Source organism: Aristolochia californica, unplaced genomic scaffold (assembly GCF_029961685.1).
Source record: "Aristolochia californica isolate CCGP_79_NKW_82.1479 unplaced genomic scaffold, dmAriCali1.0.hap1 SCAF_9, whole genome shotgun sequence".
NCBI classification, from domain to species: Eukaryota; Viridiplantae; Streptophyta; class Magnoliopsida; order Piperales; family Aristolochiaceae; genus Aristolochia; species Aristolochia californica.
In genome coordinates, this window is record NW_027182290.1 from 34679975 (window position 1) to 34694572 (window position 14598).

At 37.3% G+C, this 14598-nt stretch overlaps 2 protein-coding genes across 4 annotated transcripts; both read right to left on the minus strand.

The window, feature by feature from the left end:
* Window positions 1–1058: 1058 nt before the first annotated feature.
* LOC137941070 (nuclear poly(A) polymerase 1-like) lies at window positions 1059–7128 on the minus strand. 2 transcript variants are annotated; one of them, XM_068786315.1, is made up of 13 exons: window positions 7072–7128; window positions 6274–6982; window positions 6110–6187; window positions 5907–6014; window positions 5419–5481; window positions 5161–5322; window positions 3889–4002; window positions 3741–3803; window positions 3323–3652; window positions 3057–3221; window positions 2053–2973; window positions 1410–1471; window positions 1059–1317 (listed from the first exon to the last, which is right to left on the minus strand). In XM_068786315.1, exons 2-13 carry the CDS (start codon window positions 6388–6390, stop codon window positions 1275–1277), a joined length of 2226 nt encoding a protein of 741 aa, XP_068642416.1. In that variant the 5' UTR covers window positions 6391–6982; window positions 7072–7128; the 3' UTR covers window positions 1059–1274. The 2 variants fall into 2 exon arrangements, with proteins under 2 accessions (XP_068642416.1, XP_068642417.1); XM_068786316.1 differs by lacking the exon at window positions 7072–7128 and having other exon boundaries at window positions 6274–7061.
* A 537-nt stretch (window positions 7129–7665) lies between these two features.
* Window positions 7666–14433, minus strand: LOC137941552 (2-oxoglutarate and iron-dependent oxygenase domain-containing protein CP2-like). Of its 2 annotated transcripts, XM_068787011.1 has the most exons (9): window positions 13914–14433; window positions 12718–12765; window positions 11254–11430; window positions 10960–11110; window positions 10774–10860; window positions 10228–10352; window positions 9970–10088; window positions 8310–8421; window positions 7666–8041 (listed from the first exon to the last, which is right to left on the minus strand). In XM_068787011.1, the coding sequence occupies exons 1-9, from the start codon at window positions 14208–14210 to the stop codon at window positions 8006–8008; spliced, it is 1152 nt and encodes a 383-aa protein (XP_068643112.1). In that variant the 5' UTR covers window positions 14211–14433; the 3' UTR covers window positions 7666–8005. The 2 variants fall into 2 exon arrangements, with proteins under 2 accessions (XP_068643112.1, XP_068643113.1); XM_068787012.1 differs by lacking the exon at window positions 7666–8041 and having other exon boundaries at window positions 8316–8421; window positions 9970–10078.
* Window positions 14434–14598: the final 165 nt, after the last annotated feature.

Below are 14598 nucleotides of genomic sequence, written 5' to 3' on the forward strand. Positions count from 1 at the left end.
TAGAATTTAATGGGCAAAGGTGCTTTGCAGTTAGTCTATGTTGAATAGAAAAAATGTCAGGATCATGTGAATTGATTTTGTTATCTTCATAGCTTTTAATACTAAAAAAGCTGGGAATCCCTTCCTTCCCTTGGTCAAAAATTGGGGTTATGAAGGCCTTTTTCCCGGCACCAGTTTTGTTACTTTTTTGTTTCCTCTGAGATCAGGGATGTGGGACCCATTTGTCTCCAGGCAATGGGAGAGAAGAATTGACCTTTTTTGTTTTTTTTTAATAACTGCAACAAGTGGAAGTCGAAGAGATGAAAGCCCTCCTGGATCTGCCTCCATGGTGCTGGCTTCCTCATATGGTTCAAAGCGAAGCATATTTCGTTTTCGTTAAAAAATTGACTGATAAGTCACTATCTTTGAAGATAAGAGTCGTACTAGTTTTTAAATGTGCATAAACAAGAGTGACGGTGGGGTTAGTGGGTTCATATGGCCACAATCAACCCCGTCAACTTGTTCTCAAAGTCTGAAACTCCATGACTACTTGTTCTTGTTCTTGTCGAGCAACCTTTCTGAAGAGCGAAGATTGCTGACACCCACTTGCACTAAATAAATGGTGGAGAAGGAGGGGAAGCAACTAGTGGTTTCATTAATCATACATACACACGACTATTTAACGGAGGTACAGATTCCTGTTCCTGTTTCTAATTGCGAAGTTTGTCTCTCTCCAACGTCCGCCGCAGACAATCAACTCGCACTTTCCCCGCTTTATGAATCCACCAGCGAACCTTCAACCCAATCATCAACCTTGACAAGTGAAAAGAATTCGAAGTATCAACGAAATGCGAATTTAAGGGAGCACAAACATTTCACAAAAAATCCTGACATAGCAGTCTCCGTTGCGAGAATTCATAACATTGCCACATCAGTAGGAAATCCAGATGCTAACCAGACTCGAGTTCACGGTTTTGCAATTGATAAATGGAAACACCAGACTACTTTCACAACAATACTTTCCTCTGATTAGATTCTATAACTCAAAGAGAGGGATCGCGCACAAAGAAAGGTTGCAATTCTACAAACGAACTGATTTTCATACATAAGATTATTACAAGAGTTGCTTCTTCGCTTCTTCAAAGACAGAAAAATTGATCACTCTTCCAGTGATCTCTGCCAAGTATTTTACAAGAACCCATATTAAAAAATGGGCTAGAGAAAGGAAAAAAGATTTTAAAAAAAAAAAGTGCCATCCAAGTTTCAGGAGATTCTTGATGGAGTCCACAAGAATGCTACGTGCTAGTCCCAGTTGGCTTCAGAGTAGAAAAACTCAACCTTGAAAAGACAACCACAAGTCAAACCACAATCATATGCAAGAAACCACGTTGCCACAAATATATAAAATTCCAAGCAAAACAATCAATTACCGGATCAGCGGTTTATTTGGAGGGACTTTTGATTTCGTGTATGGGCCAGGCAACTCAGCAGGCTTCAGGAAGAATTAAACAAAGACTTTTAGTTCCCCAATGAAATGAAAAAAGAAAACTGAAATACAGCCTAAGATGAAGAGAGAAAGCAAATGAGAGAAATATACTCTTACAACTGTATCAACCCAATAGAAAGAATCAAGCAACTAAATAACTATTCTATTGGAAATTGACGCTATCAAAATAATGCTGTTACTCCTAAAATTGAGATAACATTTTTTAACAGTATCACCAGGACAAAATATTTTCAACTAATTGCAATTAACAAATCCAACCAGTACTCTCTTTTTTTTTTTTTTTTTGGAAAAATCCAACCAATAATGAACACAAAAGATAAACACAGACTGCAAACTGTCTTCTCTGAGGTGAACCTAGTTGGAAAATCAATAGTGGAAAATACTTTCAAGTTTGCTAGCTTCATTATAGTGACACTAAATTTCTTTGTTTCTCCATCAACAAGATAGACAGGCAAATGAGAATTTTATTAGCAAATAACTTAAGACACTGCATTAGCAATATTGCATAATAATGAAATAAAGTTGAAAAAAACTTGAGAAGAAACAGTTGAGTTAAAAGCTAAGACCTCCAGCTCCTCCAAGCCTCCATTAGGAAGGCAACCAGCAAAGGAACCTATGTTGCATGGACCTGTTATACAGGATGAAGCCTCAGCTTGATTGGCATCTTTCTCCCCTTTGACTTCACTAGTCTGATCAGTTGAACCAAAATCTTCCAGCTCATCAAGCTCCTCTGGATAAGTTGATTGGTCTATCATGTGACCAGATGTAAGTTTCTCAATTGCAATCTTTTCTGCCTCCTTTGAGCATGAGCTTGCACTACTGGAGATTTTTACAGCAATGGGGGAAACAGATCCCCCAGCTATATTCCCAGACATCAACGCAATTTGTTTCACAGTGACTGAATCACTTTCATCTTCGTGCAATTTCCTTTTTTTTGATTCATCTGATGCAACCATAGCTAATGTATTTGCCCCTGTCGCAGTTTCGCATAACTTTGCAGAATATTCACAAACCTTCACCAATTGTGAATTATTACTTTCGGTACTGCCTTCAACCAATTTCTTCTGTTTTGTTTCATCATCTAAATCTGCATCTTTATCTGCACCTCTTCCCATCAATGATGACTTCTCAGATGACCCTGAATTAGAATTTTTTGATTTTGGAACCAATTTCCCTTCAGCAGTTGCTGCTTTAGTAGTTGGACGAGATGGCCGGACACCACCAGGAAAGACAAAAGCTGGAATATTTCTGCGCTTTACATGAGAAACCTGGATCTCCATCCCAGGCCTCCATGATATGGGGTTGTACACATTATTTTTGAACTCCTCAACTGTAGTCCTTATGTCAAATTGTTCACCTTCATTAACAGGTACACCTTTCTTTCGTTGCAGACCCATAAAAAAGCAGCAATGGAAATGTCGAGACTTGTCAGAGAAATCACTTGGATGTGGATGACATTGAAGCATACCAAATGTATGCCTCTCAATCTGTAAGAAAGACAAACTTTTCAAAACAAATTCAGCATTACACAATAAAAAGAACAAAAAAAAACAAAAAAAAGTAGGTTCACTTTTAGAGTAAGATGACGAAGCCGAGATTCGACCCAGCCCTTCCACTTCCTTAAGTCATAATCATTTTCGGCAGTAATGTCAATCTGAAGGTAGTTCTTGTAGGCTTCAAAGAAAGGGTAAGGTTCAAAAAGAGTAATCCAGTCAGCTTTGTTATCTTCCATTGCCTGCACTCAAGTATTACCTATAATTATTTTGTCCCAAGCATCAATGTAAAAAGCCAAAAAAAAATTCATAAATGGTTATATGAGTAAACCGAATAACCCACCTCACAAATTTCCTTCCCTCGCAGGAACTCTTCAGTCATAACACGTAATGTACTCAAGGATACATTATAGCTAGAATTCATGCTAGGATAAGCTGGTGTAATAATAGGCATGTTATGTTGTCTATCTCGAGGATTTCTTCTAGGATCCCACACAGCAAGGCCAAGAGTGCCTTCCTCAATATTACATAGCATTACTGGATTTGGCCAGCGCCACTGGGTAAAAACCCGGAAAAAGCGAGAAACTAACATACTAGGCAATGCATTCGGATAGAGCTGACAAATGCGCGCAACAAGCAAGGCCCAGTTTATACCGCCAAGAAAGCCAGCAACCTAATTATAACAGACGGAATAAGAGTGTAAGATCAAAGGAAAAAAAAGTACTTCCAAAATAACATAGATACATGAGACAGATCCTAACATTTGAATAAACACCACGACGCTTCGCCCAAAACCTCATGCACCTCAATGTTGTACGGAAATTCTGGATCAAATCAAAGAGACAGAATCAGGTCCCCTGTGCCCAGAGACTCATGAGCATAAAAAGAGAAACAGAAAAGAGAAAGTACTTGAATATTTGGCACCAAACGCAAAATTTGATCGGTCACTCTGCAACCATTAAGACTACGAACAGACTGGTCATCAGCATTTTGCAGTATCGAGTCTTGAGAGATATCTAAGTCCTGCATAATAACAGCAATGTTAAGAAAATTAAACCACTTTGGAGACTATGTTATCCTTATTCAGGCATTCTTGTCATATATGGTTCCTAACAATTCCTAGACCTAAAAACAGAAATCTCAAAGGTATCATTTACTCGTACCAGAGATGCAACACCATGTTATGCACGTCAAATAAAACTACTATCACAGATAAGAGTAAACAGCAAAAACTTTCACTAAGCTAACAAGCCACTTGTGACCAGGCAAATCAACAAATTAAAACACCTGTCTAAAGTCACACAGACGATGGTATTCTGTACCTTGGGTGACACAAGTTCCTGCAATAAGTCAGTAGGTCCACATTGAATCACAGAATGTTCAGAGAATCTACAACTCCACCAAAGACTGTTGCCAGAAAGCATCATTCATCTATTTCCAAGTAAGACAACTAATAAGATTTATTTATTTATTTTTATTTTTTAATGTTTATTACACACTCACACTACACCCTAGCAAGACCTCACACTAGAAATCATTATTTTATTTTTTTTGAAAAAAGATGTATATATTAACAAAAAAAATTATAAAGAAACCGGGAGCAAATCCCTAACAACAAGAGATTGAAAGGTTGCTCCTGACTTGGCAAGCACATCTGCCACCAAGTTAGCAAATCTCGGAATATGAGACCAAATACAAGAAAATTGAGAAACAATTTCAAGAATTTCCCAAAGAGAATCCCAATGCCACCACAGGGGGGAGTGGCATACACTTATTCAATGTTGCTTGCTGATATGCATGACCAAGTACATAAACCCAAGCAAAGCACTGAAAAGATAAAACACTACACACTAAAGCAACCAAAAAACGCTAGCCAAAGGTAAGTTATTCCCAAGATTGAGCCAAGGCTGCAAAGAACTGGCCCTTGCTGGCAAATCAGTGATACTGCTCATATGTCGATTTTGATGTAGTCTTTGAGGTCTAGTTCTAATGAATGCCCTCTGGCTTTTGATTCAAACACCATTCCACCATAGACTTCCAATATATTTGCCTGAGTCTAACTGATATAGAGTATTTCATCATATCATAATGACATCATCTAAGACCTTACAGAATAAATTAGTGAAAGCTATTACGAAACTTGCACACTTGATAGAGAAGAGGAAATGAAAACATACTTACTTCAGGAATAACCCAAAGTGAAAGCTTTGCGTACAGAAGATCTATAGAAATCCCATTCAACTTGAACTTCATCACAGGCACATGGGCATCAGGTACAGGATGCAATTCTGTTACTTCAGGCATCTCAGCTAACATGTTATGAAGTTCCAAAAAGAAATCCTCCTACAATTGGGTCCATAGAAAATAATTCAGGTCAAAGCAATTTTACCAAGCAGGAACAAATAAGGAATAAAAGCAAGAGCAAAAAGCTAAACCTACTTCTCTTGTTGCATGTCGAGGCCCCACACATAGTGTATCTATATCAGCACCAGGGCCATGCACCTGGATGAATAAAAAGCAAACATAAGAAGATAAACAAAAAGAAAGCCACTAAAGTTCAGAGCATCACAAAATTAATTGGAAAAGAAATTTTAAACTAATAATCCAAAAAAAAAGGAGGTTTTACAACTGACTGGCAATATAATTGTAAATTATCACATATGTCTCTGGTAAACCGTTTTACCTTTCAAAATCAACCAGTGGTAATCAGGATTGAGTTTTTCAATTATTTTTCTTCAAAAAAATAACATTTTGAACAAGACTAAGATAATGTCCAGTCTCAATTATTCCAACCAAAGAGCAAAATCTTAACAAAGAGAACCCCCACTAGTCAACAAATTTACAGACGAAATCATTATAAACCGCAGCATAAGAAAACGTTTAAGTTATTTTTTTTTTTTTTGAGGAAATAAAGTTAATATGCATACCCCTAAACGGTAAGAACCAAAAGTGAATATCTTAGCGTTTGCTTCTTGGACAAGTTGCTCGTTGAATCCTTTTGCGCGGCTAACCTTTTTCACCCAAGTCTTCACAATCTGTTCGGCTAACCTTCATTAACTTCCAGTTATCTCACCATATAACAAACCAACATAATGAAAGTTAATAACGAAACCCAATGCCACGAGCCAACCTGGTCTAATCTCCCAAGGATTTCTTCTCTCGACACAGCTTCTTCCTGACTTTCGTAAAGCCCGGCGTCAGCAAGGAACTGATCACATAATAGTGTAATGAACTGTCAATAAAGACTGAAACAATAATCAAATTAGATACAATACATAAAAGCTGAAACCCAACCTTTTCAAGTTCCCGCGTCTTGATCCCGTCGAACTCGGTAGGTCCGCCCAATGATATTGGTTCGGTAACACCGAGATACTGCCCATTGTTTCGTTGATTTAATCCAGGACTTCCCATAAGTCCGTCAGCGAGGACTGATAGTATTTACGATTTTAATTTAAAAATAACTAATTGTTGTGCAGATTACAGAGATAGCCAGAAAATTTTCCCGTCTTGGGATCTCAAAATAAAAAACATGGGATCTCCATTAAGCTTAAATTACAATACCGTGAAAAAAGTTATAGAAAAGAAAGGAAAAAAAGAAAGCAGAAAATGGGAATACAGAGATTTGTGATGGTTCCAATCAGGAAAATATCCATAGGATTTGTACAAAAAGATTTTAACCACAATAAAAAACACAAAGAAATGTGAAACCCTACGTATACATATCCATCCACCCTTCGAATGGGCTTTCTCCTTTCATCAGGAAACAAAAACCTCTAAATAAAGAAGTTGAAACCCTAAATGAAAATTCTCTCCTCCGACGATACGGCGACTATCGGTCTTCCCTTTTAAGTTGCAGAGACGTCTTCGAGGATTCTTGGGAAGCTAGACGAATTGCGTAGAGGAAAGACGAATCCGACGCCTAGCATCGGAGACTCGAAACCGCCAAGGAAGCGTCACAGATGTTGAGCAATATCAGGGAGAGGTGTTCGTAGGGCTCCGGAATCTAAAAAGATTGCAAACGTTGGACTGTACCGTGAGTCCGTGACGTTAAAGAAAATACCAATAATTTGTTGGTAAATGGTAATTTCCTACCTGGAAGCCACTCGTTCCACTCCACACGGACCTCTCTGCGGGCAATCCTTCTGTTTCGGTTTCGTTGAACTGACCCGACGCGATTCTCTCTCTTTAAATAAGGGTGAGTCCGTTCAGAATTTAATTATTGAAAGTTTTATATAATCAAATATATAATTTTTCAATATAACCAATTTTATTAATCGAGTTTAATTACTGCTAATAGAATCAAATATATAATTTTTCAATATACCCAATTTTATTAATCGAGTTTTATTACTGCTAAAGGATTTTGGACCTAACTCCCACCGATCTTGTTTTTACCCAAGTTATTGTTCATTAAAAAAATATTAATTACTGTATTATATTAAATTAATATTTAACATAAAATTTTATAAAGTATTCAATATAAATTTAATAATAAAATTAAAATTAAAATTAATTTTTTGATTTGCATTCTGTTCTTTGATACAGTGCATGAGACTTTCGACATCGTCTACTTTCCACACGATTAGGTGTTTTTGGAAAATGATTCATATTAAATTCTAAAAACACGGAATGACAAAAGCAAAGAATCTAATCCGATGCATCTTTTTCTAGCTGTGATTTTACCACTTAAACGAAAAAGCACCCTTCTTTGGACCTATATTGTCATGATAACAGTCGCTTCAGTAATCTTCAGATTTTAGCTTGTTTACAAAACATATTTACTGAAAGCAAGTTCAAAATTTCCCAACAGCTGTAAAGTAGAAAATAAATAGGAAGATACAACACTCGTCAATGGTGACCTTACAGCAAATGTGATACAAATAATCATAGCAAGAAATAATTCAGCTAAAGACACCGGCTTGAGAGTAAAAGCATTTTCTTTAGCACAAAAGACAGCTGACGTCTGGGTGAGGGGCACAGCTATTTTACAACCCAACCACGGCAGAATACAAACAGGTCCTCGCTCTCAGGTCATGGACTCCCCTTCTCCACGTAGTAATTCCTGTTCAGAAAAAAAAAAAAAAAAAATCATTTTTTTTTGTATGTTTGCCTCAATTCCATAGAATACTTATAACCAAAGGAAAAATAAAGGGCGGATATAGTTTGTGATATTGAAATAGGGGCTGAGGGTGCTTAATTAGCAATATAACTAGAATACGACATGATAGTTTTTAAAGCTGAAGCATGCTTAATGATAACGACTAAAGCAGAGTATAACGGAATGGAAGAGGACTCATGTTAGCCAAAATCAACTCTGGGTCTTATAGTACCAGTTTGGTAGCCGCAACGGCCTGGCGTTGCCTCTCCTTCTTCTCACGTTGGCATTCTCCACACCAGCTTGAAAAATCCTTCTGATATTTCTTTAGCTCACGAAAGACAGAGCTGCAAGGAAAATTTGGTCATGCAGTGAAGTTAGAATGCTGGTGGGTCTTGTAATACTTCTCTTTGCAGGCAAAGCAGATCAAGTTGAAGAATGATGATAAACACAAGAAAATTTAAATCATGGAAATTTTTTTATATAACATGTCTTGACAGGTAACACTTCTCTTTGCAGGCAAAGCAGATCAAGTTGAAGAATGATGATAAACACAAGAAAATTTAAATCATGGAAATTTTTTTATATAACATGTCTTGACAGGTAACACTTTCCCCTCAAAGTGCCATAAAAGCAGGAGTACGCCATATACACCACCCCACATCTACATCATTTCGAAAAAAATTTCACTCACCTGGCTGATGCCATATATCAATTTCCAGTGAGTCCATGTCCACCCAAAGTAACCAATTGTTTGTTTGTTTTAAATATATGCAAAGAGATCAAGGTTCTGATAGGTAAGCTTACAAGGGCTCACTAGGGTGCGATGAGATCTCACAGATATAAACTGGAATTCAATATGATATAACCAGAAGAAAAGCAGGACCACCCAGTCTATCCTTCGCCATCTAGAAATAATGTAACACAACCAGCTGCAACAACAATAAGTCTTGTTTACCACAGATCCCATTCCCAGCACCTCAGAGACATGGCAATACAATACCTTCAACTCAATAAATTTGAATATCAAGTCCCAATTCAGCAGTTTCCAATGAACAAAATCTCTTAAAAGACAATTTGTTAACTTTTCAAAAAGCTCTTTATTGTTCACTGAGACAGTGCTCCAGAGTGAAGCCATTTGAATATCACAAATTTGAAATGTGACTTCCCCAACTCATCACTTCCTAGTAACCACCAGAATCTCCAAAAAGACTATCTTTAACTTCAGAAGATGCTCTTAATTTTGGATCATGTAAAACCTTTGAAGCATGCGGTGTCTTATACCCACACTTCACCAATAAGCAAAGCAAAATATGCATCATGAAGGAGCATTACGCACAAGTGCTTTGGTGAACGAGTTTCCACCGAGTAATAATAAAACACTAAATATTTTTAGTTGCACCAGGCAACATCTACGAACAGCTTCACACAACTCACACGCAAAGAAAAAAAAAAAAGGCAGACAGAACATGGACAACAAAGCTCTTAATAATCAAATGACAGAATACTCAAAACTATGAGAAGTCTACGACAGTACATGAAGCATTTGTCTACCTAAACACCACTTCATTCAGAGAAGAGATAGATAACAAGGATCTTCCTGACAATGTCAAGGACCACCAGTTGTTGAGCTTCCAGATGCTTCAACTCTCTGTCATGACAAGGAAACCCCACACCCAAACATTTTTCTCTTTTGAGAAAAAAGAGAACACAAAAAGTTTGTGGCTAAGTAAATTTGCCTGCCTGCCCTTTGCAAAACACTTGTGTAATCTTCATCCGCTTTACCCAACCACCACATTTGTCAGAAAAAAATTCACTAAAATACTGCATGCATGATCCAAAAACTTCTGCACCAGAGTAACAAACAAATAAATAAAGAACGGAACAATTTTTACCTTCTGCACCAGAGAAGCAAATTAATCCTATGCCCAGAAGTTGTGGGCCTGGCACCATGACGGTGGCGACCACGATGCAATACAGCTTGTCCAGGAACATGAGAATAATCTAACATTTCCTAACAATAATGATCTAATGTCATAAGAACTCCCAACTGCAAACATTCTAATCTTGAGAAAGTAATATCTGATCACATGTCAGCTAAAAGAAGAAAAACCCGAAGTCTCCATCAGAAACCAACAAAGAAATAGAAATACCTCGGGGTGAGTTTCTGAATTTACATGCTTATCACATCGAGTACCTCGAAAGAATAACTGCCCTCCAGTAAAGTGCTTACCCAAGCATACATTCAAAGTAACTTCTGAGTCATCCACATGAAACCCTACAAATATGAAACTGCTGCGACTTAGAGAAATTTAAGGTTCATATCCACAGAAAATGACTCCCCTCATCTCATGTTCACATCCACATCTTTGAAAAGGTGACAAACCAAAGCTGGAGATGACGGAAAATCAATTTAGACAACTATCATCTCAATTTGGATTCACAGACTTGTCATATTATCCCCCCCCCCCCACGAACACACACAGATACACTTTTTTTTTAGTTGGCCTCATTCAATCAAGAGTCTCAATGTGGAACTTGTTTTCAATTCTCTGAGAGAACAACTGCTGAACAGAAACATTTTTGAGGTTTTCTTGCACAATCTATTGACGATCCAACTCAATCAAATAAATATTCAGGTAATGGTAACAAAATTCAATAAAACTTTTCATAATTTGAGAAAAGTTGGAAGTACCAACCCAACTCAACATCTCTATTATTCCCATACTCAACCACAAAACCATGATGGGAATCTAGTGATGATCCACCAACTTCAGGAAAAAACACTGCATAAAAACAAAAAATAGACTCTGTTAAAAGTTCAAATTTTAAAGGAGTATCGATACAAGCCAACTTTGACATAATGGGAAACAGAAACTCTTCACCCTTAGAAATGGGGCACACGAATTCTTCCATTAGCTTGTCAAGCATGGCTTCAAGGCCAAAATCATCAAGAACTGCACCATACTTATTCATTGTATTTGGCCGCATGATTCTGAACTTGGATCCCTGGACCCACTTTTCAAAATTCTCTACCTACAGAATCAGAAACATCATAAAAAAATGCAAAATAAAATAATAGAATATAGGCAAGGGGATGCGAGGGGTGGGTTGAGAGAGAGAGAGAGAGAGAGTTGATTCTACCATAGTTATAGCCAACTCAGAACCACGAATAATACCTCAGACAACAGCAACTCACAGAAACTGGGCTGCAGCATTGGAAAAGTGTACACCCCTGGAGAGGGTTCTGATATTATACTCCTAAAACTCTCCTCTGTATTACCAGAAACCGCTTTGATAAAAGACGGAACGAAGAAGGTCGCCGGGTGCATAGAGTATAGCTCCATATGCAGTGGCTAGCATACAACAAAAAAATAAAAAAATAATAACACACACAAACAAAATCAATAAAACACCAGCGGAAATTAAGAAAAGTGAGCAGAAGTGTTTCTTGAAGACTCTATATTCTTCATAAGAGAAAATAAAACACAAGAAAATCTACAGTTAAAGCCAACTAGACAAGCACAGTTTGCATCTAAAGCAGCAGATATCCTCAATTATGGGGAAGACAAAGAGCAACGCCCATCTAAATCAAGAAATCTATAAAAGACAAGATCACCAATAAGTAAGATGAGAAAAGGGACAAATCAATGTCAACTATATCACACATAAAATAAACAAAAAATAATAAGTATTTTTTTCCTTGTCAGAAAAAAAGAACAACTCAATATTATTTAGCAAGAAACTGTTAACTGGCAAATCTCAAATTGAGCTAAAAAAGGAAGGCATGAAAGTTAACATTCAGTGTAAAATATTTGTCAAAATTTAGATTGCTAAATCAAAGCAGAGACAACACCATCAGGAATGGCTTCAATGAAGACAATGATGATGATGAAGCCATAGAATTATAACTAAATGCAAACAAAAAGTAGGAAATTTGGTCTTGTAGCTTTTACACCAGCAATACACAATAAATACAGAAAGACAAACAAGCCAATACATGATGATCATAAAGTCAAGCATAATGGATGGATATTTGAAATAACTACCTATAGAAAAAATATGAAAAAAGAAAGTTGATCATTTTTGTGCTCTCCCTTTTTAGATAACTTAAAACCAACAAGAATAAAGCACAAATATGAGATAGATTAACCACAGTTAGGCCTCAAGGGAATCTTGCGTTTATCTCCTAAAGCCAACGTCCAGGTAATCAAATAAAAGTATAGCTAGAATTCAACAATGGCTATCATGTATGAGTGACCAGACTCTCAGAAACTCTCTTAAATAAAAAGCTTAATATGCTTGACTCCGAAATTCTCGCGGCTGAGAAAGTTACGAATGCCTTAGCTCCATCTTCCCAAATAAGCTGAATCAAGAAATAATCAAATCAACCAGAAAAGTTGCTCATTAACAGTATATGTCGAAAGCATAAAGACATGATTGACCATGCGAACATTATGCAAAAAAATGGACAGACCACAACTTGGTCTACACAAAACAACTGCCAACATGCCAGTGCAAAATAAAAAAACACTAAACCCACTCAAAGAAAAAGAAAATTTATAATGCAACTTAAAAGACATTGACAATATACACAATACACTTGCTATACAATGCAGCAAAACAGACAAATTCAATGAAACCTGGTAATTTGATATTATTTTCTCCCTGTACTCCCTATGCCTCTGAACCTGCAAAGGGGAACATAAGTAAGTCAACAACATGTTGTTCAGAAGTAGAATTTTACAAAACAAAACACCACTGGCTTTAAAGTTTCAGCAGTAGAGCTGTAAAAAGCAAAACACCAGCACCTTTAGAGCTCTCACAAACAAAGTATCCACAAGCTATGTGAAAACAAATAGGAGCAAGATTGAGGAGTCCATCCACATATCTTTACTAAAGTCATCAAATAGCAGCCAGTCTTCATCTTATGTAGAAACATGCACTGACCAAGGGGCTTCTAGATCAATATTTTCCAACTTTTGTTTCCAGTAGGTCTCAAAGGAGCCAAGAGTGATAAAAATATGTAAACAAATTTTACTGACTAATAAAAATATTTCAAACCTACTATAAGAGAATAGGAATTTTTCTGTTTTTCTAGTCAGTGATTGACATTTATAACCAGAGTAGTTAGTCATAATAAAAAAAATTAACAGAAAGATTAAGTAGAAAAATTTAACAGATTTTTTGTAAAAGTACCTTGAATTTGCAGGTAGTGACAGTTCTAATCATAGTCATTGCTATCAATTACCAGTAAGAAACGAGTGGTGGCGGATTTAGGAGCAGACAAATATGCATAACGAAATATCAGTTCCACACCATTGGATAGTTGCCAAGGTAAATTATCCTGTATAAGGTTCCGAATTGAAGACAAAAAAAAAAAAAAAAACTTGCATGGGGTTAACAGATGGCTACAGCCATTATATTTGTAAAATGGTCAATGCTTCAGACCAATCACGGTTAATTTCCAGACAAACAATTTGAAGTTTACATTGTTGTGGCGACCAGTCCTCGAAACCCCAAATTTGGAGTTTTTATGCCTTTTTTTTTTTTTTAACGATACGGGATAATTTTCTACTTAACGCCGTATTCAAAGAATTACACCCAAATTGACGATAGGAGCAGGATATATTTATGTCGGACACAAAACGGGGAAGATAAACTAGACCAAGCCCATATCAACGCAGACGCAGATGCATCAATAAGATACCGCTGGAGAAAGAAACCTAACTTTTCGAAGCATGGGCTATTTATAATCCCTGATTCATTAACAGAGGCATCAAGCTGAACACTACAATTCAACAGAGCGAGGCACAGATATAGAGGTAGCGCGAATTACCCTCGTTCTCTCTCCTTCAGGCAAATATCGCGACAAAATTTCCTGCATGAACTGAACCTTAGCATCTCTGGAGACTCGAAGCATGCTTGGAGGAAGATAACGCTCAAGCGAGCTGAAAATAGACGGACTGAAATCCAATTTCAGATCCTCGTAGTTATCAGGCTTGTGATCAGTGTTCGGATTCAACCGAAGTCGTCGATCCGAGTACAAGGGACGGATGGGCGATATGACGCCATTTCCGTTCCCGTTTCCGGCCTCAGATTCTTCTCTCCGGTGGACAGAGCCGTCCAATGACATCGTTTGAAGAATCGCGCCCCGTGAGCGGGGAAGACGAAACCAAATGCTTCAGTATCAGGAATTGGTGGGGAGCATTGCTTGAATTACAAGGTAGGATAAGACGATTCCGTGCTTTTTAAAGGAAAATTAGGGTTCGGATCTCATACCGAGAACGTAGACTTGCCGGTTAGACGTTGGATAGTTACTGTAGCCGTTAGGGTTTGGGAACCGGGAAGACGATATTAAAACCTCGTCGGATTTGAGATTGTCCTTCACGTACTCACTACTCACGTCACGTATGCTACCCTTTTACAATTGACACTATTCTTGTGAGAAATTACATTAGAACCTTGTGAATTGACTATGCGTGTTAGGCATTTTATAGTTCTTTGGTGCCCTTGTGGACGAT